The sequence below is a fragment of the Desmodus rotundus genome, chromosome 12 (genome assembly GCF_022682495.2).
Source record: "Desmodus rotundus isolate HL8 chromosome 12, HLdesRot8A.1, whole genome shotgun sequence".
In the NCBI taxonomy this organism is placed as follows: domain Eukaryota; kingdom Metazoa; phylum Chordata; class Mammalia; order Chiroptera; family Phyllostomidae; genus Desmodus; species Desmodus rotundus.
In genome coordinates this window covers 90393478-90420221 of record NC_071398.1, presented here as the reverse complement: position 1 = coordinate 90420221, position 26744 = coordinate 90393478, and the positions used below count along the sequence as shown (strand labels likewise).

General features: G+C 41.6%; 1 protein-coding gene across 3 annotated transcripts in view; it reads left to right on the top strand.

Annotated features, from left to right (window-relative positions):
* Positions 1-24301, top strand: part of DHX9 (DExH-box helicase 9) — a 42163-nt gene extending 17862 nt beyond the window's left edge. For all 3 annotated transcript variants that reach the window (XM_024552853.4, XM_024552843.4, XM_024552860.4), the window contains exons 9-28: positions 203-292; positions 386-547; positions 670-747; positions 1289-1480; positions 5521-5662; positions 6109-6191; positions 7349-7505; positions 10031-10131; positions 11610-11823; positions 11996-12090; positions 12373-12446; positions 13543-13695; positions 15760-15920; positions 16701-16812; positions 17417-17578; positions 17682-17809; positions 19157-19386; positions 19562-19677; positions 20297-20497; positions 23407-24301. In XM_024552853.4, coding sequence (XP_024408621.2) covers positions 203-292; positions 386-547; positions 670-747; positions 1289-1480; positions 5521-5662; positions 6109-6191; positions 7349-7505; positions 10031-10131; positions 11610-11823; positions 11996-12090; positions 12373-12446; positions 13543-13695; positions 15760-15920; positions 16701-16812; positions 17417-17578; positions 17682-17809; positions 19157-19386; positions 19562-19677; positions 20297-20497; positions 23407-23767 — 3012 coding nt within the window. In that variant the 3' untranslated portion in view covers positions 23768-24301. The remainder of the gene's footprint in view (positions 1-202; positions 293-385; positions 548-669; positions 748-1288; positions 1481-5520; positions 5663-6108; positions 6192-7348; positions 7506-10030; positions 10132-11609; positions 11824-11995; positions 12091-12372; positions 12447-13542; positions 13696-15759; positions 15921-16700; positions 16813-17416; positions 17579-17681; positions 17810-19156; positions 19387-19561; positions 19678-20296; positions 20498-23406) is intronic.
* Positions 24302-26744: the final 2443 nt, after the last annotated feature.

Sequence of the window (26744 nt, the reverse complement as noted above, 5' to 3'; positions counted from 1 at the left end):
CTGGTGGGTGGCTGTGCTCACAGTGGGCAGTAATCGTTGAAGTAATTCTTCATGGAAGGGAACTGACTCATCGTTGGCTTCCGGAATGTTGTAGACCTGGTGCTGACTACAGACTCCTACCCCTGCTCTAGTAGATTTGAGTAGTGCGCGCGCGTGTGTGTGAGAGAGAGATGTGGTTTTCATGCTCATTCTTTTTCTGTAGGTGGAGCCCTACAAAGTTAATATCTCACAAGATTTAGAGCATCAGCTGCAAAACATTGTTCAAGAGCTCAATCTTGAGATCGTACCTGCAGTAAGCATACAGTTACTTAGTTCACCTTTGTATAGAAATTCTCGGTCAGACAAGCAACTGGTGTTGATTTTTTGCTTTCTTATTTTTTAATAGCCTGATGATCCTTCTGTGCCCGTCTTACTCAGCGTCCGCAAATTGGCCCACTTTGAGCCATCTCAGAGGCAGAACCAAATGGGAGTGGTTCCTTGGTCACCACCTCAGTCCAACTGGAATCCTTGGACTAGCAGCAACATTGATGAGGGGCCCCTGGCTTACGTGAGTGCACCGTTGTTCTTGAGACTAGACTCTTGCATTTCACTTTTGAGTATATTCATTAGGGACTCAGGTTGAAGGTGAGTTGCATGCTTTTGTTTGACTATCGCCTTCCCATTTTACAGGCTACTCCGGAACAAATAAGCATGGACCTCAAGAATGAATTGATGTACCAGTTGGACCAGGATCATGATTTGCAGGCTGTAAGTCTGTGCGATATAACAGGCACACGGTGCTCAGAGCATCTGAACTTTTTAGGTATGGGCAGAGGGGCCGTGAATAACACATTCGCCCTTTCTAGGAAAGTAGACCTGGTTGGTTACCAAACGGCTCATCTAGGTTAACACCAGAGGGTAGTAGTGGAGAGTGAAGGGCGTGGGGTTCTCAGTTAATGTAAGGAAGAGATTTGGGGTAAGGACTCTGTTTGATGTTTTTCAGTGTTTTTCAAATAAAACAACATTAAAATGTTAGAAGAAACAGAATGTATATGGAATGTTCAGGGAGAAAGCAGGAAAATAAGGATGTGGACAAGGCCATTAGGTAGATTCTTCAGAAATTCAGTGAGAAGGGACAGTTGTATTAGATAAATACATACCTTCTTTTGTGAAAAAGTATGTTTTGAGTACTAAGCCAGAGAACAGTAGTTTATTTTATAGAGATGGCAATTTACTTATTTAGGCAATAGGATATTTGCTTCTAATGTATCTGTTGGTAGAAATTTGAGGTGTAACTTTTCTAATACAGATCTTGCAGGAGAGAGAGTTACTGCCCGTGAAGAAATTTGAAAGTGAAATCCTGGAAGCAATTAGTCAAAATTCAGTTGTCATTATCCGAGGAGCTACTGGATGTGGTAAAACCACACAGGTTCCCCAGTTTATTCTCGATGACTTTATCCAGAATGACCGAGCAGCCGAGTGTAATATTGTAGTAACCCAGGTAAGTTGTGAGCCAACTAACTGTGTGTCTCATGTGGTTAGTTTGAAGGTAGAAATACCTAGAGGCCAGGCTATTGCTGATTTTTTGATCAACTCCCCCGTGTTCACCTAAGGTTCTGAAAGTGGTAAGGACATCAGGCCTTTTAAAATTAAAAAGAACTAAAGTCTTCTCATGTAGCCTTCAGTGGTAAACTAAACTGAGCCACATAGGAGATTCTTTTTGTCTGGGCTGAAGGGTGTCTTTGGGCCCAGAATCAAACAAGTGAGAGTAATTTCTCCTCAAGTTCATATCCAAGTCTTGGTCCTTTCTATCACTTAATAAATTTCAGTGAAAACAGATAATGGCTGACTTAGTGCTTCCTGCAGCATTTCTGTCATTTCAAGATCTAACTGTCCCTCGTGTAAAATAAACCCAAAGTGGAGCCAGACATGTTTTGTGATATCGGGTGCCTTAGAAGTCATTTTATTGCAGCTCCCTTCTGTTACCATGTATTTAAATACCCAGATAAGCAACCGAGGTAGAGTTCTGGGTCTGCACCCCTTCAGTTAGACAACTCCAAGATAAGAGTTGTTGCATTTCTGGACAAATGTCAAGAGGGGTCGTCAAGGAGGTGAGCCCTAGAATACTGCAAAAGAACAGTTGGAGACAGGCCTTCGATTGCCTGTGGTGTGGAGAATTACTCAGTGAGTCCTCCGTAAACACCAGCTGTTCCAGTTGAAGTTCGCACAGATGAACTGTGAAGAAGAGGCGCTGAGAAACTACGGCTGGGCTCCAGGCGCGAGGAGTCAGATTCTGCAGAGAAAAAGAATCAGCAGATCTGTACGATGAAAATGTAAAGGAAAGCTCATATCCTGGAGAATAATTGAAGTATTCGGTTGGAATGACTTAACATTATTTCTTCCTTTCATCGCCAGTGCTTTCTCACTAGTTTCACTTGAATCAGTTATTGTTATTTTTACTATATTGTCCAAAAACAACATAAAGCTACAACAGTAAGAGGCCAGTATGATTGGGAGTAAAGAAAATTTATATTTAAAATCATTATGTATTTAGAAAAATAATTGAACTTCTGAGCTTTTTTTTATCAGAATGAAAAAGTGTGTTCTGAAGCACAAATAAAATGGTATATGCAACCATGGTATTTACTGTTACATTACACAGCTGTTAATTGTGATTATTCTAGAGGGCTCCATAGCCTTGACTCTTTATATTTATTTGTAGAACATAGAATGTTTCTATATACTACATAACAGTTAAAGAAGAATAGGTAAGCCATATGTGGAAAGGGAGTTCTGCAGGTATAGATGATGTTTTACTGGTGAGCCTTGCCTTGGATTTATTCACTGAGGGACAGCATGTCAAAGACTTGTTGGAAGCACTGAAGGTCAAGGGAAAGGGATGACGTGTTCGAGGACTGAGCAGAGCAAACTGAGCTCACGTGGGACACAGTCTGGAAGGCTTTGAACATTCATTAGTAGCCATTTACGTTAAGCAATATTCTACACAAAGTGCTTATCTTGTGAATATTTATAATGAGAATTAGAAGATTATTTTCAGTTGCCTTTTTCTATAAAAGGAGTATATAGTCATTGGACAAAAATTAGGAATTGAATAAATTTTAAAGAAAGCAGGGTCCACTCAGGATCCCACCATCCAGAAATAATCATTTTTCCTGTGGGTCTTCACTCTTTGAGACTGTGATATATGTACACTCCGTGTCCCCATCTTAACCTGCACCCCTTTATGTGACAACATAGTGCAGTATTGGCGGAACCACGTAATTTTCAGTGATTCATAATCTCCTATTTCATGCATATGCCCTCATTTTATTCTTAAGTGATGGAGATTTTTTAAGGTTGTTTGTAATATTTTGGTATTGCCTGTGCTGGGGTGAATACTTGTATATGCATCTTTACACATTCATTTGATTGTTTCATTGGGGTAAATTCCTAGACGTTGAGTTGTATCAAATGGTGTGCATGCTTTAATTTCACGTGCTTTGCCATACTCCCCTCAGGAAAAATCAGATGTCTAGTCGACTCAATTATGAATGAAAAAAGCACTTCTCTCTTTGGTATGCACTTGAAAATTTTTTTTGTTTTAAAGTCAGCTGTGGAAACCAGAAGTTGGTAAGTCAGAGAAGTGTACAAAATGTCGGAAGGGGATGGCAGGGTCATTGTTTCTTTGCTGTTTGAATAGTCATCTTGATGTTGATGGTTTCTCTCTGTACTCAAGGGGATTTAACTGATGTGGCTTCTGAAGATGGTTGTTTAAAAAGCACCTCTGATGTTAATTTGTAACACCCTCTGTCATGGATGGCTTTCTTGAGTCTTTTAAGGTAGTTGTGCTTGCAGGCACAGTAGAGTTAAGAACTAAAACAGATACTACTCAGGAAATATGCCATCTCCTGCCCGTATTCATTTAGAAGGCTGGAATCTACCCCAAGGTGATAAAAGCAACCCCTGAGTACCCAATAGTATCAAATATCCCACCAAGTTTTAAGTTCTAGAAGCCAGCTATGTAGTAGAAATGTCGACTACTATAGGAAAGACAGAAGTAGAGGAAGAGGATAATAGTAATGTTGAGCATTTATACCTGTTATTTATGGAATGCAAAGAACTTCTTGAAAGGGCTCAGAATACTTTGGATTTTGTAACTTTTAGTGGAATATCTTTTTCACATTTCCTGACATGAGTATATAGCAGAACTCTTCTTGATGGACAAATACAGAGCTCAGTTTTTCATGTAATGCCTTTATTCAGGGCTGGTGAGGTACAGTAGGTCAGTAAAAGCTGGCGTAGTTTAGCAGATAGTCAGACAGAATGTTTAGAATGCTTAGGATATAAGCTCAGGAAAACTCAACATTGTGTTCAAGAAGACGTCTTTTAATCCTTTATCTTTGGCCAGGATAAATGTGAACTGAGTGATTGTACACTGAAACCTGTATTTGTTACTAGCCCCATGCCCTAATGGATTCTTATATTAGGGGTATAGAAAATAATAAATCATGTTTTGTAATTAATTCAGAGTTCTAGTGAAGTTACTGTGGTTTTTGTTTGTTTGTTTGTTTGTTTAAGATTCTGTCAGCCTCTGATTTCCTAAGTAGTCATGTCATAATCTGGGATATCTTCATATAGGTACTTAACTAGGTACGGAACTCAGAAAAAGTTTTTTTAGGCAAGAAACTAAAATATAAACTGTCATCAGGAACTCTGACAAAATCAGATTCAAAGCAGCTTAGAAGCATTCAGTCCTTGTAATCTTCATGTGCCTCCATACCCTTAGGGCATGGTGCCCACCAAACGAATACTGCTTTGCGTACTTAGAAGATGCGGAGCGCTTCAGAAAAGTTCTCAGCAAAATCAAGGTCCAACACTTAAAACATTAACCTGTAGCAGTCCCCTTAGGATTCGGCATATGCATTGCTGGAAACAGTAATACGTGCAGTGTTTTCCTCACTATGTAAGCTCATCAGAAACAGGTCATTTCCGTGCCCTATCTAGCACCTTGTATGGCACCTGATATGCGATAAGTTGGCTTCCTTTATGAGTTAATACATGAATGAAAGGTGCCACAGTAGATACGGCAAAAAGGATTGTTCACCTTCCTAATAACACCTGTCTGTCTTAAATTTTTTTAAGCATGTCTTCTCACTGTGGAAGGCAGTACAAGAAAAGCTCCCTGAGTGCTCTTTCCCCTTCCCTACTGGAAGAGCACTCTGAATATCATTAACAGTTTAAACCAATGAGGAAGAAGTTTTATTTTTTTATAAAAATCTTGGGATCACTTTATATGCAAAATGAAAAACAGTATTTTTAAATGTCTGCCATAGAATGATGTGTTTTGGGGTTTTTTGTCCTGAAATTTTAAAAAAAACTTTGGAGCTTCCTAAAGATATCATCGCTGTTACTGTTGATTACTGAGCTAGCAGTGGGACAGATTTACTCTAATAAATCAGTAATCCTGATAAACAAGTGTAATTGTAATTTCGTAGCTTTTAAATCACTTCTTTCTTTTTCTTCTTTTTTTTTTTGTATCAGCCCAGGAGAATCAGTGCCGTTTCTGTGGCGGAGCGAGTTGCCTATGAGAGAGGAGAGGAACCTGGAAAAAGCTGTGGCTACAGTGTGCGATTTGAGTCTATACTTCCCCGCCCTCACGCCAGTATAATGTTTTGTACTGTAGGTCAGTGGTGTGGCTTATTTCGGTCTTTCATTTGGGGGGTTATATTGTGCTACTTTTGATGAAAACTTGGTAATATCACATAATGGCTGGAAATAATAAATCAAGGAGCTAGTCTCAATTCTTGTTTATATAGAACTTTGGGAGCATGTGGTCTGTCTGCTGGACACTGTACCGTAGAAAAAGTGAAATCAGCTTAGGGAACTAGAGTTTTATCTCTTTAATTCTCTTTGCATTAAACAAATATATTTCAGAGTACATTATTATCTCTTAAATAATTTTAAGTATGGAGATGATTATTTCTTAAAATGCTTTTGAGGTTATATTAGTTGGTTATTATATAAGCATAGTTGATTGTCTAGAAATCTGTTTCTCTCCACTTTTCTCTTCCACCTACTTAATGAGTGTAGAAACTCATCCTTGGTCGTTGCTCTGATTTTCTTTTCAAGGTGTGCTCCTGAGAAAACTAGAGGCAGGCATTCGCGGAATCAGTCACGTGATTGTGGATGAGATACATGAAAGAGATATCAATGTAAGTAGCTGAGCCTCTAGCAGGGTCCCAGTGCTGATATTCTGAGCAAAAATAAATCCAAATAGAATGTCTGCTATTGTTTTCTTTCCCCACTGCTTACATCTTCTATCAAAACCATGAACTGCAGTCACTAAGATGTTGGACATCCTTTTTAGTGAGGCCATTAAACCCTTTTTTCTTTGTTAAACTCATAGCATCCTGAAAGTAAAGATCTCTCATTGTAAAGTAGTATAATCACAGTGATCAGTAAGAGCTAGCATGTGCACTTACCCACGGAAACGTGTCTGTGCGCAGCAGGAGACACCAACGTGAGTGTTCACAGTAGCAGAATCCTGGAAACAACCTGGAAACCTGCAGTAGGCACCACCACATGCCTGCTGATGAATCAGGGGGTGTATTCACACATCGGGATGTTACACAGTCATTAGAATAACTGTAGGGACGTGGATGAATCTTAGCAGTGCTACAGTATGTGCAAAAGGGAATCCCCAAAGATTATGTAAAATACATACTCCCATAAAGTTAAGAAAAAGCAAACTTAAAAACATATATAAGTATCTGTAGATGAGATGAAAGCTACGTATGCTAAAAGGAATATAAACGAAAGACGCAGTGTGGTGGTTTTCTGCAGTCGGGGAAGGCAGAGTGATGGGCTAGAGCACCACACAGCTAGGTAAAGTTGTGTCGGACTTCTGGCTGTCATGGTTGTTCGTGGGTCTTTTCATGGATACTTTACATGATTAAATAATAAATGTCTTGGCCAGTATTATGTTTGAATGAACAAGCTAGGACCTTTTCATCAGTTTTAGGATTTGCTTTACATGTGATTATTAGTTAACTGATTTTTGGCTCATCATTGGTTTCCCCTTTTTTCTAGTCGAAGTTTGTGTGCCTACAAATGTAAATTTTACTGAAAAATTTGAGATAAAGTCTTTGCTATCATACATGTTTTTTTCCTCTTCCCTTCCTTATCCAAATAGCACTTATCTTTAATTCCCACCTCTATTAGCCTATGACTATTATTTAAAGTACCGTACTGCATTCCACTGTAACCCTGTATGCTAGGCTTCTAAAAGTCACCTGAGAAACTGAAATCGTTTGGGTACGTCTTACTAGCGAGGACTTTCTAATGCAGTTTTGTTTGTTTGTTTGAACAGACAGACTTCCTTCTGGTAGTGCTGCGTGATGTGGTTCAGGCTTATCCCGAAGTTCGCATTGTTCTCATGTCTGCTACTATTGATACCAGCATGTTCTGTGATTATTTCTTCAGTTGCCCCATCATTGAAGTTTATGGGAGGACTTTCCCAGTTCAAGGTAAATCTTTTGGGGATGGGTTGGGAGGGTGAGTATCTTGTGCTCCTCAGGAGCATAATTCATTAGTTTTCTTAATTCTGGAGATTAAGAAAATGTCCTTTGTAGGTTAAAGGACATTAAAATGTAGGCCGAATTAGTATCAAATGCGTCATAGCATCACTGCGGTCTGTAGTCAAGCAGGAGCGGGTGCAGTCTCAGGAGAGAACAACTTTCATTCCCTACGTGCGGAGTTTGCGTATCTAGTACATTTCCTGCCCTTTCTAGCCAAATTTAACTTCTAAAATTACTACAGTCCAGGGTAAATCAGTATGATCTATAGATGGTTTTGGTAAATTCTGTTAAAAGTAGAAGCAGCCAGGGTCAAATTAAGAGAATTTTTCTTAGAGCCAGAGCAGGCAGACTTTTAAAATCAGAGTAAGGTGTTTCAAGGTCAAGTATTTCAATAGTTAAGACTGTGATAGTTACAATTAAATCTTTACTTTTAAAAGATTTTTGTTACCACCATTTTCTAGTAGCTTGGGTTAAAACAATGACTTATGGCACAGTCTAATTCAGGGCATGTAAATAAGCTACCAACTATGCAGTGATACTCGGTATGAAAGGATGAATGAGTGTTTCAGGATGCTGACTTTTGAAATTTTAAAGGTAGCTCTGAACTAAAAACCAGTGTAGGAACTTTCAGTCAAGATGGAGGCACAGGTAAACAATGGCTCGCCTCCTCACACAACCACGTCAGAATTACAGCTAAACTCTAGAGCAGCCATCACTGAGGACCGTCAGAAATGGAGTTGAACGGGAGTCTCACAAATACGGAATTAGATAAACCACATCCATCCAGACTGCTAGGAGGGGCGGAGATGTGGAGCCAGTTGGTCCCACATGCACATGTGGATAAAAATTCGGGAGGGATATCTTGGGAGCGAGGAGCCCCAGCTCAGGGTTCCAGTGCCAGGAAGATAAGTCTCCACGACTTTCGGCTGCAAAAACCAGCGGGGACTGAGTGGAACAAACTGTTAGATCCCAGGCAGTTCCTCTCACATGAACTGTGATTACACTTGGGGACATCAGTAAGAACTAGTGTTTAGGAACAAAGGGATGGATAGATTTGTATCAGCACAAATGGATGGATAACAGAAATAATTACAATGAGTGAATACCTGAGTTAATATGCACGTATATATTTTCATATATACACACACACATATATAAATATGTGTGGTGTGTGTGTGTGTGTATTCCCAGCTCTGTCTGCTAGGCAGTCCTAGAAGTAGTGACACCCCAGTAGCAAGGAACCTGCCAACACCCAGATTTTATTTTCAGTACCATTTTCCAGTTAAAGCACCAGGTGTCCATGGAGAAATTGCTGATTCTAAGATTAAGGCAGGGGATATTCAGGATGAGCCTGGACTGTTTTGTAGTGCTGGAAAGTAAGGAAGTGCCTGAAAAGAAAAAACAGTGATGGAGAAAAGGGACTTAGGAGCCAGTGGGGGAGAGAGCTCAATGGCCAAGGCTGCTATCGTTTGAGCAAAAAAAATAACCACATTGGGTTATAACTCTATAAAATAATACTCTTGAATCTATATGATAGCTAAATAAATAAATGGGTAATAAAGACAAATCTCTCATACAGAAGAATTCCAAAATATGTATGTAGATACTCTCCCCTTAAAAGGTGGGCTTGCCCTAGCTGGTCTGGCTCAGCTGGAGCACCACCTGGAAGACCAAAAGGTCCCTGTTTGATTCCCAGTCCGGGCATGTACGAGAGGCAACAGATTGATGTTTCTCTCTCATATGGATGTTTCCCTCTCTCTCCTTCCCTTCCCCTCTCTAAGCATGTCCTCTGGTGAAGATTTAAAAAAAAAAGTGAGGCTTAACTCCTTGTCCCTTGAGTGTGCTGTATTGAATGACTTGTTTCCAAAGAGTGAAGTATGGAAAGGGGGAAGCAGGTGTAACTTGGCAGACTGTCTCGGGTGATCAAGTTTAACATGAGTAACAAGTGATGATGGTCGTGTGTAGCTTGGATATGTGACAAGAGTGGCACTTCGGGCTCTCGGGGCTTAGAGGGCAAATGTTTAGATTATGTGACACTTCTGGGCCCTTCAGAGAACCTCAGGAGCATAACTGGTCCGCAGATTAACTAAACCGAACCCATTTTAGGTACACATCCTTCTAGAGGAAGGATGGACCATAGCATATTATTGTATTGTTGTTACTTTTTATATGTAACTGCCATGCCATGGGGGAGTATACAACAGTGCATGTGCACAGCAGGCGTTCCGTGAGTGTTTGGTTGGACTTTGTATGTAGAGGGTACCCTGACTGGCTTTGCATAACCCCCTTTTAGGTTTAAGAGATGGGAACACTGGGTTAGATTAGGAAAAAGAGGTATTGCCACTGGGACTTGGTAATTGTGAAGAATCCCGGTTGGTGGGTATTAGGTCATTTTGAATTATGAATTAGAAAGTGAGTTTAAAGGCTGCTCCATTCTGAAGGTTGACAGTTACTTGACTGGATTGTCCTTGCAGAGTATTTCTTGGAAGACTGTATTCAGATGACCCACTTTGTTCCCCCACCAAAGGACAAGAAGAAGAAGGATAAGGATGATGATTGTGGTGAGGAGGATGATGTAAGTGATTTCATGAAGGGCTTTTTTTTTAAGATTTTTCATTTATTTATTTTTAGACGGGGGGAAGGGAGGGAGAGAAACATCAATGTATGGTTCCCTCTTGCATGGCCTGCACTGGGGACCTGGCCTGCAATCCAGGCATGTGCCCTGACTGGGAATCGAACCAGCAACCCTTTGGTTCGCAGGCCAGTGCTCAATTCACTGAGCCACACCAGCCATGGCTCATGAAGAATTTTTATTGTGGGCACGTTGTTGTTACGGAGGAGAATGGATTTTAGTGAAAACATACAGTAAGCATTACAGAAAACTTTTTAAAAACTAACTGTACTTTTTATCTTTGAGTAGATAGTGTCACTCCAAAGAGTTTCCTGTTCAGTGACAGGCTCTTTTCATACCACGAGTTAAATAATCTCGGGCAAAAAAGTCGAAAGAAAAAGAAGAGAAACAGTAAGATGTGTAAGGGGCACAGCACCTGGGTCACCGATTGGTGGAAAGGCAGAACCTTGTGCCCCGCCCAGATTTGCTAAATCAGAACCTGCGTTGGAACCAGCTGTCCAGGCAATCTGCACGCAGTGCAGCTTAAGGAGCAGCAGCCCTAGCCCTAGACTAGAGAGCTAGTGAGGTGACAGCATCATCACACGGAGGGAGTCGTGAACTAGGGAGTGAGGAGGGACTTGCTTCACAGGAAGAACATTGTATTTTTATAGCACTTATTTTATAGTGCTGTAGAGTTGGGTCGACGATAAGATAAAAATTCATCTCGGGGCTTGAGTTTGAACAGAATGAATAATGTAAGACATCTAGCAATGCAGAATTTGATAGAAAATAAACCTGGGATTGGATATTTTTAATCAGAGACCCAAGGATGTAAATGAATAGCAAATTAGAAAGTTGAGCAGGGAAAAAAAGACCAGTTGTAACAACTTTGTTTCTCATTCCTGAAGGTTTGGTTTGTCATTGATTCTAAGGCAGACTTGTCACATTATTTCAGAAACAGATGAAAGTGACCAAATCTCTGCCTGCAGTTCACTCATTTAAGGATTAAAGGACTTCCTGTTTGGTTTGCAGTGAGCCTGGGAATTGTACAGGGAGGCATTTTGTGTGGATAAATTTTATGATAAATAATACACACAGGATCATACTAATCAGCAAGGAAAACATTTTTGAAAAGCCAGTTTACAGTCAGCCATAGAGAGAAATATACTCAGTAGAAGGAGCCTTGAGAAGTTTAAGTGTCAAATGGAAAAGTTTGTGCTTGAAGTTTAGTCACGTCCTGTGGGAAACACTGGTCAGTACATACATTCAGTATGTCGGTGTGCAACAGGTTCTCCATTTGGATATTAAATTTCTTCTATGTACCAGAAAGGACTCAGCAGCTGGAACTGAGGACACTAGGTGCCATTGGAGTGTTAGAGCAAACATGGGAGACTGACCTCAGCCGTAGTGTGCAGTCCCAGACACTCCTCCCTTGTCTGCAGGCGAATTGCAACCTGATCTGTGGCGATGAGTATGGTCCAGAAACGCGGATGAGCATGGCTCAGCTGAACGAGAAGGAAACTTCTTTTGAGCTCATTGAGGCGCTGCTGAAGTATATCGAGACCCTCAATGTGCCCGGAGCCGTGCTGGTCTTTCTGCCGGGCTGGAATTTGATTTATACCATGCAGAAGTACTTGGAAATGAATCCTCATTTTGGTATGAGCCTTTGAATCCTCACACATTTGAGAGAGAAAATGAACATTTTTGCCTGTGTCTTAGTCAGTATATGAAAACAAAATTTAGTGTCCGTTTTTAAATAACTATGCATAATGTAGAGCAGTTTTTAACTCAGCTATTTGTAGACCTTAACCTTTCCATATTGTTACAGGAAGCCAGAGGTATCAGATTCTACCTCTGCATTCCCAGATCCCTCGGGAGGAGCAGCGCAAAGTGTTCGATCCAGTACCTGTTGGGGTGACCAAGGTAAATAATGGGCGTTCCAGTTACGACGTGGTGAGTGGCGTGGGCACTAAACAAATGTTACTGGCCTTCAAAAAGCTACTGAAAAATTGTAGTCTGCCTAAATTGAGAAAAGAAAGATCTTCTCTCCGAATTCAGTAAGCTTTTTGTTACCTAGTCAGTGGCTGAGTGGTTTTTTTAAGACTTGTGTAATTCTCTTGTCATTTGTCACAAAAGTAAATCAGTCTTTTCAAGTACGTAATGGAAAAATCCTGAAGTGTAATTTTTCTTAATATTTCTTCACAGGTGATTTTGTCCACGAATATCGCTGAGACAAGTATCACCATAAACGATGTTGTCTACGTCATTGACTCCTGCAAGTGAGCACCTTAGGGACCTAACTGCCTGGGATAAATCTTAGAATGTTCCGTGTGGCATCTTCTGTCAGTTAAGAGAGGCATAACACCTTATTTTTAAATTCCAGTGTTCTTACACTGTCAAAGTTACTGTGCATTTGTGTATGCTGGGTTACAGGCTAATAATTCCTCTTGATACTGGTCATCACAAATCAGTTATGGGAGGAAGTGACATAGCTTAACACTCTGATTTCCTGCTGATTCCACTGCTCTTGTCTGCAGGTGTTTTGCTCATTGCATTTTCCAGGTGTTTCTTGACAACTTCCACACAATAGCATGCTGTTGGGTGTGGCACATGACAGATACCTACCTGTACTGTAGGACACTCATTTCAGAGCCAGCACTTTTCGTATTTGGTATGAAATGAGCCTGGGGAATACACAGAGTGGCATTGTGTATGAAGTGCTTACGTGGTAGTTGATGCACAGGCCAGAAAAGTCAAAATTTGTTTTCTGGCCAGCTTGTGGCCCCATCTTCTCTGTGTGGTCCTCAGCCAGCCTGGCAAGATTTGCCAATGCCCAGTTTCGGGAATGGCGAATAGTGTGCAGCCGTTTCCTGCCCATCCCAGTCAGTCAGCACCAGCCACCTGTGTGTGACGGCGAGGGGCTCAGGGTTGCATAGTGTTTCAGAAGATCGAGCAGGCACCACTCGGTGAGGTCACAAGTGCCACGTGTTCTGCTCAGCATGTGACCATTAGATCATAGTGTAGACCATCTAATTGTCCACTTAATTTGTATGCCAGATCCTGTGTAAATGCTTTACATTTATTTATTTGCTTAATATTTATAAATAAAAAAACATGAGGTAATAGCATTGTGCTCATTCAGATGAGGAAAAGGAGGCACAGAATAAGTCAGTCACTTAGCCAAGATCATCCAGTGGTGAGTAGTACATGGGTGTTACATTGCCTTTTAGTAAGTTGACAGGGGAGGACAGAGTCCAGTTCCTATTGGGGCTGTTCACAAATAGACATCACGAGTAGGCGTGGCTATCGCAGAATTACAGTAGTTATGTATTGGTAGTTCGTGAGTCTTCGAATTAACCACTCTTTGTTCTGTAGGCAGAAGGTGAAGTTATTCACTGCTCATAACAATATGACCAACTACGCTACAGTGTGGGCATCCAAGACAAACCTGGAGCAGCGGAAAGGACGGGCCGGCCGTGTACGGCCGGGGTTCTGCTTTCACCTCTGTAGCCGAGCTCGTTTCGACAGGTGAGACCAATTCTGGATTACAGGTGGAAGGTTTTTTTAACCTTTTATACACCTCTCCTCTTTTCTCTCTGTGCCGTGACTTGGTGAGCTCAGTGCATAAGTACCTCCAGTTAAGTATATTGGAGGAAACTTGGCTTGGATAACAAGATTGCAGTAAGAATGAAAACAAACCAAAATGTCGATGGTGGCATGTTTGATGGCCAGTTTACTGCTAACTAGTAAGCTTTTAAATGGAGAATATATGGACATTATTTTGGCTCCACATAGCTTTATCACTTTGGGAGTACTAATATTATGGAATGGTTGACTTTCTGGAAAATGTTAATATTTTGTATTTATAGAGTTATTTTTCACTGTTAGCACATCATCTGTCTCATGATCTTCCTCATGTGCCTAGGAAATAGAGGCCATTATTTAGATCAGGGGAACTAAAGCTTAGGAGGTTTAGCTGACTTCTCCAAGGCTGAAGTCCAAGTTGTTAATACCTTGTCCCTTTCCATTTATACTATGCAGCCTCTTGGGAAATGTTTATGGATGGGACCTGTTGGTTAAAAAAATCCTTGTATTTCTGAATTACAGATTTAAGACACGTATTTAGTTGTATGTTTCTGGAGATCTATATGGTATATATTAGCTTGAACCAATTGTCAACAAAGGTGGAGTTAAGGGTTTTGTGGGTGTGTTATGGGACAGAAAAATTTGGTTGACCAAATGTACGTAACACACTGAAGAAAAACCAAGGACGCTTTGAGTTGTCTTTATACCAGTATCATATGGCGCTCTGGTAATTGTAAATGTAGGTTTATTTTAGCATCAGAAATGCCTGCAACATTTGGATGATAATCTAGTTCTTTTGAAAGGTTAGATTGTCCTTGAACTGAAACAAGTACTGTACTGTAATGTCTTGCAGCAAAGCAACTGTTAGTTAGTAGCGTGTGAATAGACCTGTAACGAGGGATTTTGTTCTGCGCTCTGTGGGATGAGGAATAAACAAGCCCTGTGCATTATGTCTGAAGTTGGTCTAAGTCTTGCCAGTCATGCTGGACTCGCCTGGAATGGTTCCCATGGGTCTTCATCATGAGCAGTTTACAGGGAGTTCACCTGGATTAGAATTGTACAGAGCTGGCTTTTAATTCTGCTTGTGCCTAGTATATTGTGTGAACTTAAACACTTACACTCTTTAGGCTTCTCATTTTATAAAATGAGGTTAAGCTACTTAACCATTCTGTGCCTGTCACTTCTTAGTTGTAAAAGGTAGTGTACTCCCTAGCCCGTAGGATTTGTTCAAGAATTAAATGAGTCAGTGTCAAATGCTGAGAATGATGCTTGGCACATAGTAAGCCCTAAATGAATGTTAGCTATTATTATTGTTGGTATTAATTTATAATAATAACTTCTGTTTAAATTTTAAAGGGTCAAATGATCTGTAAGATCCTTTCTAGTGGCACTGAAATTACATGGAGTAGGATGGGGAGGAAGCTGTGGGGAAACGTATTATTAGCCTGCATCCCCACGAAAGGCCTTGCTACCATTTTGCCCCATGTGTGTTCACAGGTGGGAACTGAACAACCCATAGGTGGGGGTAGCAACATCAGGGGTTTGGGATAATCTCTTCCCCCAGCTGAAAATGCTCTCAGCCTGTAAGTGTGGTCATAATCCTCTGCCACACCAGTGGAGAGAGTCTTGTCCAGAGAGCGTTTTTGCAGTAAATACAAAACGTTCTTTGAGCCCTGGTCCTATGGCTCAGTTGGAGTGTCGTTCTGATTCAGTTCCCAGGCAGGGCACATTTCTAGGTTGTGGGTTCTATCACTGCTTGGGGCAGGTAGCAGAGGCAGCCAGCCAGTCATTGTTTCTCTCTGACATCGATGTTTCTCTCTCCCTTCCTGTCTCCGTAAAATCAATTGATAAAAGATGAACGAGTGAATGAAATACTCTTTGATAATTCCAAATGGATGAGGGAAGGACAGCTCCATATTCCTGGTTATCTCTCTGCAAAGAATTTATTAAACAAATAACGTGTATATTCAAGGAAGGATGGTTATTCTATGCCTGGTTTTCCCTTAGACTTGAAACCCACATGACACCAGAGATGTTCCGAACACCATTACACGAAATTGCTTTGAGCATAAAACTTCTGCGTCTGGGAGGAATTGGCCAGTTCTTGGCCAAGGCCATTGAACCTCCACCTCTGGATGCTGTGATTGAAGCAGAGCACACTCTTAGAGGTACCTACAAACCCAGACCTACTTAGCACAGGTTAATTATGCCATCTGTCTTGTCCTGGCAAGTAACACTTAACAAGGAGCCAAGAAGAAGCTACAGTCCACAGGGCTCTGATGCTGATGCTTCCGTGTTGTCTTATGAACTTAGTATGATCAGAACTATAAAATGAGCAGCATGAGGTAAGAACTAACAACATTTTGGGAAAAGGAGAAAAGACAAGATGTCATCTCTTAGCATTTAACAATCAGAACATGAATTACTCATGACGTAGCATTTCATGTACATTTCTGAGAACACCTGTTTTTCTTCATCTCACTTTGGATGGACGTGTAGTGGCGGAAAAACAAGGGCATTGGAGGCAGGGGATCTGAATTGGAATTCTGAGTACAGTACTCATCTTCTGTGTGAACTTGAGACTTGTTCTCAAGATACCATTTCTCAAAATGAGCAGATGATACCAGACTTGTTGTGGCACATAGGTACTTACACTCCTCCTCACGTTTATTACTGCATCTACAGACTTCTCGTGGCTGTGTTCAGCTTTATAGTCCACAAGGCCAGATTCTAGTGTGTGTTCATGTTAGGTGCCCCAGAATTTGGTGGTGTTCTATTTTTGAGTGAAGAAAATTGTTGGCTGTGGGCATGCGCTGACACAGTTGGCTTGACAAATGAAGAAGATTTACGTGCACAATCCTAACCTTAACCTATAAAGAAATGTTTCGTCTTTGCCTAGGTTAAAGGGGTGTTTGTTACTATTTCTGCTCTCAAATATCTTCCTACAGAGCTTGATGCGTTAGATGCCAATGATGAGTTGACTCCTCTGGGAAGAATCCTGGCTAAACTCCCCATTGAGCCTCGTTTTGGAAAAATGATGATAATGGGGTGTATTTTCTAGTAAGTACTTTGTTTTATTGCTGACAGTTAAATGGTGGGAGAGTTTCAGAATCTTACTCCCCTCTTCATAAAAACATGGGCTCAGAAGAAGAAAACTAAACGTTTTTCGGTGTGGAAGTGGCATACTTCCGAGCCTGAACGAAGTAGGCAGTGAGAAGAAGGAATAGTTCCAGCAGATGGCCACCTGGACCCAACTTGCTGTGGGGAAGAGCTGAGGTCTCTCAGAAGACCTCTGACATCTCCTCTTAGGTGGTTGGTTAAGTGGTTGTCCTTGAAAGAGAAATAGCATTAGGAAAACAGGTGTGTTTTATCAGAAAGGTTTGAAGGTTAAGGGATTGTGTAAGTGGGGAAGAGGAAATAGGAAAGGTAGAATGTACACTGCTTGGTCGTAATTTATGGTAACTATGCATTCATTAATATCAGAGCTCACTACTTTTTCCCCTTTCTGCTTCAGGAGAGAGCAGTAGTAAAGTTCTTCGTTAAGCCAGTTTCAGGGCTAAAAAGCAGTGTCATAGCCAGTAATGTATCTGACCTGCAGTTGACAGTCCTGCCCGAGCTGCTGGAACCAGAATGTGATCAAGACTGAATTTTCTGTCTGTTTCAGTGTGGGAGATGCTGTCTGTACCATCTCCGCTGCCACCTGCTTTCCGGAGCCTTTCATCAATGAGGGGAAGCGACTGGGCTATATCCATCGAAATTTTGCTGGAAGCAGATTTTCTGATCACGTGGCCCTTTTATCAGTATTTCAGGCTTGGGATGATGCTAGGTATGGGTTTGAAAGAGGACAGTTGTAAGATTTAGGTGAACTGTCTGTAGTTTCTAATCTGTATCTAGTTCTCTGGCTTTGAAAATGACTTTATTTACTTTAGAATGGGTGGAGAAGAAGCAGAGATACGTTTCTGTGAGCACAAAAGACTGAATATGGCTACGCTGAGAATGACCTGGGAGGCCAAAGTTCAGCTCAAAGAGATTCTAATCAATTCTGGATTTCCAGAAGGTGAGCCTCTTTTAGTCTGAAGGCGTGTGCGGAAGGGCGTTCACGCGGGACTCGTGCGACAGTGACAGTGCGTTCGTCTCGCCTCCGAGTCCGAACCGTGCTTTCCCCGTGTTCCCAGCTCTCCTCCTCTGCACTGTGGCAGTACTCAGTTCCTCCCATTAGCTCGTTCATTTTGAAAAGGAAGCAAATGGTAATAATGCTCAAATGTAATGTAGATGATAGATGATAATAGATAATTTAAAAATTGTGCCACTTTGGGAGGATTTTATCCACCTTTTATTTCGTAAGGAGTACTTACTGGTCTAGCTTTCAGTACTCTGAGAATGAGTAGTCTGTTTAATAACCACAAATACTGGTTTACGAAGCGATTTATCAGTCTGCCCATGTGTTTGTTTTTAGATGTGAAGTAAATTTTACCATATTGCTTTTTAAGTGGCTTTAATTAAGGTTTTTAGTGTGTGGACAGTTACATGGAACTTTATGATAAGTGATGTGAAAACAGTAATCCAGTTGCTCACCTCTTGATAGGAAGTTGAGCTGTTGTATATACTTTTCTTCTCCAGCTAGAGTAATAGAAAAGTCATTCCCTAAAACACTGAGAACTAGAACACATAACCAAATTAGGGCCTGCTACACAGAAAGTAGGTGGGCACAATGGCAGGTTTTAAAAGGATATGATCCAAACTAAACAAAGTAGTTCTCTTCTGTTGTTTTACTGAAATCAAAGGAGATGGGAAGAGCCTTTTTTATAGGATAGAATCTTCACAACAGTCCTGGAATGCAGCTATTACTACCCCATTTTATCAATGAGGAAACTGACGCAGAAGTTTGAGTTACATGTCCAAACTCATTCAGTTAGGAGGTTTTAAGACCGGAATTGAGGTTTGTCTAGAACAGACCATCTCCGTGCTGCGGACACTTCGCCATCGTAATTCCCAGACAGTGATGAAGTGCTCGCAGAGGGTGGGCTGCGGGGAGAATCTACCCCATTGCAGGGGGTTCCCCTTGGAGCGCCCCTCTTCGTCTTCTCCAGAAGGAACAGCCGTTTGAGAACATCGGAAGGAATGCTTCAGTCCTGTCAGCCTAACTCTTCTTTATATAATCCCTCCAAGCTAATTGTAGTTGACTTTATAAGAATGTACAGGCATTTTAATTTCTTATTGTGGAAACTCAGCAGAATTTCTTATTGCACTTACTCTGGGTGTAAGAGTTCTGAGAAGAAAGGAAGTTAGGTTATTTGAAAAAAGAGGGTGGAGGAGGAGCCAATTCGAATTCTCTTTCGTTTATTTGCAGTGTGAGGATTAGTCACGGACCTGATTGTTTTTATTGCTCCATTCCTCTTAACAGAGTGTTTGCTGACACAAGTGTTCAATAACACCGGGCCAGACAACAATTTGGATGTCGTCATCTCTCTGCTGGCCTTCGGCGTGTACCCCAATGTGTGCTACCACAAGGAGAAGAGGAAGATCCTCACCACGGAAGGGCGCAACGCTCTCATCCACAAGTCGTCTGTCAACTGTCCTTTCAGCAGCCAAGACATGAAGTACCCGTCTCCCTTCTTTGTGTTTGGTGAAAAGGTAAGAAAAGATGCGTTCAGAAAAGCTTAGGTTGAAAATGAAAGTTGTCTTTACTTACTAATGTGCACTGGGAACATGAGTTTTAATTTTCAAAACCATTTGTTATTATATAGCAGCTGATTGGCATGGCAGTTGGAATGTCAACTCTTACGTCTTGACTCTTCTCCACCTGCAGATTCGAACCCGGGCCATCTCTGCTAAAGGCATGACCTTAGTCACCCCCCTGCAGCTGCTTCTCTTTGCCTCTAAGAAAATCCAGTCCGATGGGCAGATTATGCTTGTGGATGACTGGTATGGACTTTGAGCTGCGAACTCTAAAGTGAACTGAGAATTGAGATGTGATAAAATTTAGCTGCTGATCTAACTGAATTTGTAAAACAAACATGGCAGAATTTGGTGGCACGAATGAGGTGCCTTACCACTTTGTCATTCTCTTCATTCCTTTGTATTTTGGTAGTATGGTTTCTACTTGCTAGTGAGTCTTAAATACCGCTTCCATGTACTCTATATTTTTATTAGAGATTAAGGCTTAGTATACAGATGCGCTTGGCAGAAATGGAGTAGAACTTAATGAACAGCCAGTAGGCACAGTCGTATTCTCGGAAACTTAGAAAACTCCCAACAATCTAAATGCTGAGTGCTCTGTACTGCTAACAGAATTTTGCTCGGTAGACTTTGTGATTTACAACTTCAGCTGGCGGTGAATTTTGAGGCGTTAGTGTAGATTATTCTTATTTATACGTGTGTTTGCCTAAGTCGTGGTGGGGGAGGGGGAAATTACAGTAGTTGAAAGTATTGGTACTTGGTAAGAAGTTAAATGTATTCTATCACTTTCTGTGTGTAAATTGAGAGATACCAGTCTTTTTCTGTGTATTTCCCTCACCCCCTTTATCATTTTTCTCCATTTTAGGATCAGGCTCCAAATATCTCATGAAGTTGCTGCCTGTATCACTGCCCTCCGCTCAGCCATGGAGGCTCTGGTTGTTGAGGTCACCAAAGAGCCCAGTATCATCAGCCAGCTGGACCCTCTGAACGAACGGATGTTGAACATGATCCGCCAGATCTCCAGGCCCTCGGCTGCTGGGATCAACCTTATGATCGGCAGCACACGGTGAGTATTGCAGTCACTTCTCTTCCAGCTAAGCGGAGGGCAGCAGTTTCCCACACGGGCCTGAAGTGCCCACAGTGTGTTGATAGAGGCCTTGTAATTTATGATAAAATTCTAGGCGTGCGCTGAGCATGGAATTTAGTTCTGATTAACACTCAGAAAAAGGGTATTTGCATTTGTCTCTGTGTTAATAGTCTTTCTGTCAGAGACTGTGAAGGACCTTGAAGTATAGACGGCAGTGTTCAGTCGGTTCCAGACCTCTGCCGTGCAGTGAGCCACGTGAATTCTGGGTGTCCCAGGGCGTATGAAAGTTGTGTTTATGCTGTACTGTAGTCTGATAAGTGTGCAGTAAATAGCATTATGTCTAAACAAGCAATGTATATACTGTAATTAAAAATTAGCAATATAGCAATATAGATTTAGCAATAAAAATTTAGCAGTACAGATTGCTAAAAAGTGCTAACCCTCACCTGAGCCTTCAGCGAGTCCTGATCTTTATGCTAGCAGGGGGCTTACCTCTGCTGTGGAAAACGCAGTTGTGTGTGAGCACAGTAAAACAAGGTGTGCCTCCTGTGAGGCCAGCGTGGGTCACGTGGCCAGAGCGGCAGGACCAGACAGTGCTCTTTCCGCAGTGTGTCTGCCATCTCCAAAGAAAAGGTGCTGACGGCAGGTTAGAGTGCTGCTTTTCCCAATGAAGAGCATCTGGATTTACTTTAGGGAAATACAAGAATTTGTATACCTTAAAGCAAAGAAATACGAAATATCTTCTAATTCTTAAATGTTTCATTTGCTTTCTTCTTTTCCCACCTTTTAAAGTTTTCTTTGCCCACATCTTTTTATTTGGAAATAGCTGATATTTACATCAAAGAGTAGTTTGGTCGACATCCATATAGTCTGTTAACTTAGGTTCTCTGTCAGAATTTTGTGACACTGTATGTGTTACATACACACCTGCTTCTTTTGCTTAATCGTTTGTGATTAAGTTACAGATACTATAGGATTTTACATCAATATACTCCATATATGTATCTTTTAAGAACATAGCTACAATCCTGCAGTCACACCCCCAAAATTTAAGTTATAATAGCACTAATATACAAACTAAAACTTCAGTATCTGAAACTGCTTTGTGCTTTATGGATTCTGGTTTCCCATTTTGGCTATAAATGAGTTCATTTTCAAAATGTATTAATGTGCCCAGCACTGTGCCAAGTGCTTTCCTGATCTACCTGTGATGTGCAGAGATCATTACTCTCCTTAATACGAATAAGAAAACCGGGCACAGAGAAGTAAAGACCCAAGGTTCAAGGTCAGGCATTGTGGCTCCTGGAACAGTGCGCTCATTTATGATGCCACACAGTTAGTTGACTCTTGACCAACATGGGCTTGAACTGCGTGGGTCCACTTACATGTGGACCCTTTAAAACAAATACGTAGTCCTCCATATCCCCAGGTTTTGTGTCCAAGGGTTCAACCCAACCGCAGGTTGAAAGCAGTATTTCAGGTCTACAGTTGGGAATTGGCAGATGCAGGGGGCTGACTGTGTGCCTTGTTCAGTGCCATTCTATGTAAGGGACTTCAGCATCTGTGGATTTGTGTATCTGGGGGAGCAGAGTCCTAAAACATACCCCCCCACCCCACTCACAACTGAGGTTTGTGGGGGGTCAGCACCCCTCACCGCCACATTGTTCAAGGGTCCAGTGGTCCTCCCAGCAGATCAGATGAGTAGGAGAATTATTGAGGATACTCTTCAAAAACAAAACTGAAAAAAGGTGTCATGAGCAGATACATACGCAGTTCTCACAGGTGTGTAGATTGGGATAGATACTTTGGCAGCAGGGGGATGGTCAAGGGGCTTCACCTACAACCTGCTCTGTTGAGGACAGCAGTTGGCAGAGAATAGGAAGGATGGAACAAATGTAAGAACAAATTTAGGAAGTGTGAATGTGATGGTGCCCTGAGCTACAGTTTGGAAGTTTGAAATGGGAGAAGTGAATAGATCAGACAGCCCTGCGGGAGAAGCAGTAGAGTCAGTAGGAGGTGGAGATGGAAGAAAGGCGGGGAGGAGAGCACAGTGAAGGAGTGGCGACAGATCCCAGCCACGTTCTTGACTTGGTCGTGCTGGTCTCTAAGCTGCACGGGAGGAATGGCTGTTTGGGGTGGCATCGATGGGGGTTGTCGGCAAAACATCTTGATTTCTGTAATTTTCCATTACCCCTCATTTTCTTGCTTTGCCACGTCAAATAGATTTAGGCACAAACAGAGTACCCAAAGACATTTTTCAAAAATAAATTTCAGAGTTAATGTAGGAAAACATCTGGTGATAAAGATCAAATAATTTATTGTCAGCTCCAGGATATGTTATTGCTTTCTTAGAATGCTATATAGTTGAGCTCTGGCTGGTGTGGCTCAGTGGATTGTGTGCCGGCCTGCAAACCGAAGGGTCACCAGTTCAATTCCCAGTCAGACACATGCTTGGGTTGCGGGCCAGGTTCCCAGTAGGGGGCGCATGAGAGGCAACTACTCATTGATGATGTTTCTCTTCCTCTTTGTCCCTCCCTTTCCTTCTCTAAAAATAAATAACATTTTTTTTTTTTTTATAAAAAGAATGCTATGTAGTTTTGAGCTGAGTGGAAGTGAACTATCTTAAAGTTGTAAGAATATACTGCCAGAATTGAAGATCTTTGAAAATTAACCAGAAAGAACTTTAGAAAAACAGATGGTTACAGTTGATGCCTTCTCCTGTGTCTGTCTCGGAGTAGCAGATTTATATCATTTCAGTTTATATTTGTGTAATTGGCTTTATCCCTTTATGTGTTACATTTCAAATACGACTAAATGTTTCTATTTTGTGACTAGTTGAGGAGTGTTAAGGATGCCTTGCTAAAGCAGTGGCTTTGTGCTTTTCTTAGGTATGGAGATGGTCCACGTCCTCCCAAGATGGCCCGATATGACAATGGAAGTGGATATAGAAGGGGCGGCTCTAGTTACGGCGGTGGAGGCTACGGCACGGGGGGCTACGGTGGCGGCGGAGGCTATGGTGGCGGAGGCTACAGAGGCGGCGGAGGCTATGGTGGTGGAGGCTACGGGGGCAGCTGCTACGGGGGCGGCTCCAACTCCTTTCGGGGGGGCTATAGAGGAGGTTCCCGAGGTGGCTACAGAGGTGGTGCAGGAGGAGACTACAGAGGGTCCGGGGGATTCCAGCAAGGAGGGGGCAGGGGGGGCTATGGGAGTGGCTACTTTGGGCAAGGAAGAGGCGGGGGTGGCTATTGAGCCTGGTTATGTTGGTGCTGGTGCATAGACAGTAGACACGTGCATGCGACCTGTTTTCCCAAGTTGTTTATTTGCTGTTAATAAGTAAACCCGTTTTCCACCCATTCTGTGGTTCATTGTAGCTTAAGGAAACCAAACATACAGATACATTAGTGATTTTGTTTATATTATGTAAAATATAATGATCTATTAGTAAAGTACCACAGTTTGTATTTTTTTTTTCTTCAAGGATTAAAGATTTGCCTTTGAAATTAACTTGATATTTTCTTGGCTTTAGTTGAATACAATAGAAAATAAAGTATTACACTGAATACAGGCAGTGTAATTATTGGTCTTACACAGAATAATTTTACAGTGACATCTGTTAGTTTTCAAACATCAGAGGAATGACTGTACTGTTTGAAAAATATGCCAAGTGGTACTATTTGTAGTAGGGTAATTAGCCTTGACATGGAATTGTTAATTACTGCAATAAACCGCTGCGTCTGAATAAGACTTTGGACCTAGGGCTGAGCATTTTGGCTTTTCCCCTAGCTTTGTCTTTGAAAAATCTAAGGCCAAGGTCAGCATTCTCTTTTCTAAGTTTCCAATGCAAAATTTAATTAGAATTAAAACCCCACAAAACTCTTCAAGTTTATATTCAGGCAGAGAATGAAGGTAAGTTTCACCAGTGCATGAAGTTTATGTGTTTGACCATTAATTCTACCTACATTAACGTACATGTATTTCAACAGATCCTTGTTAATAAGCTAGTTTATCTTAGTAGGGATGTTTATATACTTGTAACACTTCACAGTTTCCAATGGATTTTTACATATTTTCGGTAGAGATTACAAAGGCTTTAGATTAAACAGAACTGGGCTCATATAATAAAGCTGCTTTCTGACACTTGGGTGGTCTTGGGCAAGTTATTTGGCTTTCACGTCCTTTTCAGAATCCTCTTCTTGGCTTACATTTTCTTTAGGTCACCTTGAGCAGTTACTGTCAGTAAGTCAGTGGCTCCAAATCAGTGTTTCTGCAGCTGAGATTTCCTTTCCAAGCATCAGACGACTACTTACAGCAGTCGCCAACAGTACTTACTGAACATACCTTTGCTTAAATGTCCACTGAAATGTAAAAAAAAAAAAAAAAAAACCAGTGCATTTGACCCTTGAACAACACAGGTCAGGGGTACTGACCCCTCAACGCAATCAAAAATTCACAACTTTTCGTGTCCATCTGTGGGAAATCGGTTGTACGGACACCCTTCCCCTGCTGATACCAAAAATCTGAAGGTGCCCAAGCCCCCGTACGGAATGACGTAGAACAATGCATACACTCAGCCCTCTGCATCTGGAAATGACTGGTTTTGATCTGTGAACATGCAACCTGGGGAGACAGAGGGCTGACTGTATGTTGGGGAGAAATCTACATACATGTGGACCCGTGTAGTTCAAACTCAGGGTGTTCAAGGGTCAGCTGCTTCCAAGCTGAAGGAAACCCTCTCCATGCCCTTGATTGTTCCCTTTTCTACTGTTCTGGTTTTTTTGTTTTTATCTCAGGAGTTTCAGCTACTTGATTAACAAAGCCACGTATCTATCACTTCATCTAGTTCTACTTCCAAAACACCTTGCAGTTGTGCTTTTATAAGGCATCTGCCTCTATTCTACATACCATTAGTTTGGGTGTACGATGACGCAACAGCCTCTCAGCTGACCTTTGCTGCCTGCAGTCCTGCCTGTCTACAGTGCGTCCTCCACACTCCACAATCAGTATCTCCCCTTTGCCCTCCTGGCTTAAACCAGTGGCTCCGGTTGCCTCCAGGTAAGGGCTAAACACCTTAGCCTTCACTTCTGCTCTACGCTGTTGCACTCAACAGCCATGCTGAACCTAGAACTTCATCAGTGGGCCACGCCTTCTCTTGCTTTTTGTACATGTGAAAACATGTCTTAAGCTTTTGGGAATTTAGAGGCTTCTCTGAGAATATGGTGGAAGCTATGGACTCTGCCAAAAGGCATGTAACAAAATTTTTTAATTAAAAGTTTGGGTAGTACAGACTCATGTAACTTGAAACACCTAATTTGGTTCAATCGCTAAAAGTATAATACATAGTTTTCTCATTTATCACGTTAATACTTTGGAAAAATTAAGACACCTGTCCTCAAGTTTACTGCTTTCTAACTGTAAGAGAACGTGCATGCACCTCCTGACTTGGGGGTGTCTCTTGCTCCTCTAATCATAGCAACAGGAAGGCAGATGACCAATGAGGGAGAAGTTAGCTCATACAAGGCTACCACTTTCTGCTCACAAAGATCCTATCACCTCCTGAAGCCAAAACCAGAGGTGGAGGAAGAGGCCTGGAAGGGAGAATCCCCACTCTTACAGCTCATTAAAATCACTGATTATTCTTGTTAAGGCCTCCATGGACAATCCCTGGAATTATCATTTATGTCACTCACGAATGAAAAACTAGGCCTGATTCAACTCGGCCTCAAGAGATGGTGGCAACACAGTCACTTTTGCTGGGTTACAAAGTAAAAGGCAAATTGAGGAAGGAAAAGTTTGAATGTTTATTTTCCTTTTATATTCAAAAGTCAATATAAGTTTTGCTTTGTGGAAAAGACCTTCTTAGAAACAAACTCCCTCTTTTGGAGGACACATGGCCATCCAATTTCAAGATTTTATTTCCTACCTTATTTGCAGTTGGGTGTAGCCAGGTGATTGGACGAGCTGTGGAGAGGTGGGAAAGTGGAAACAGTGTGTGCAACTTCACGGGAAGGCCCTATCCCTTCTGCTTAGCTGGAATTTAGACAATGACTTGAGCAACCATTGCTACGCTGGACTGCGTGGATTTTGAATGGAGACCATGTAATGGTAAAGCTAGAAAGAAGAAATTTGAATGTCTAGCATGGAACAGCTACTCCTACCAGCCCTACTAAGTAGCCACGGGGAACATGTCCTAACCCTGTACTGATGCCACTGGAGTTTTTGAGTATGA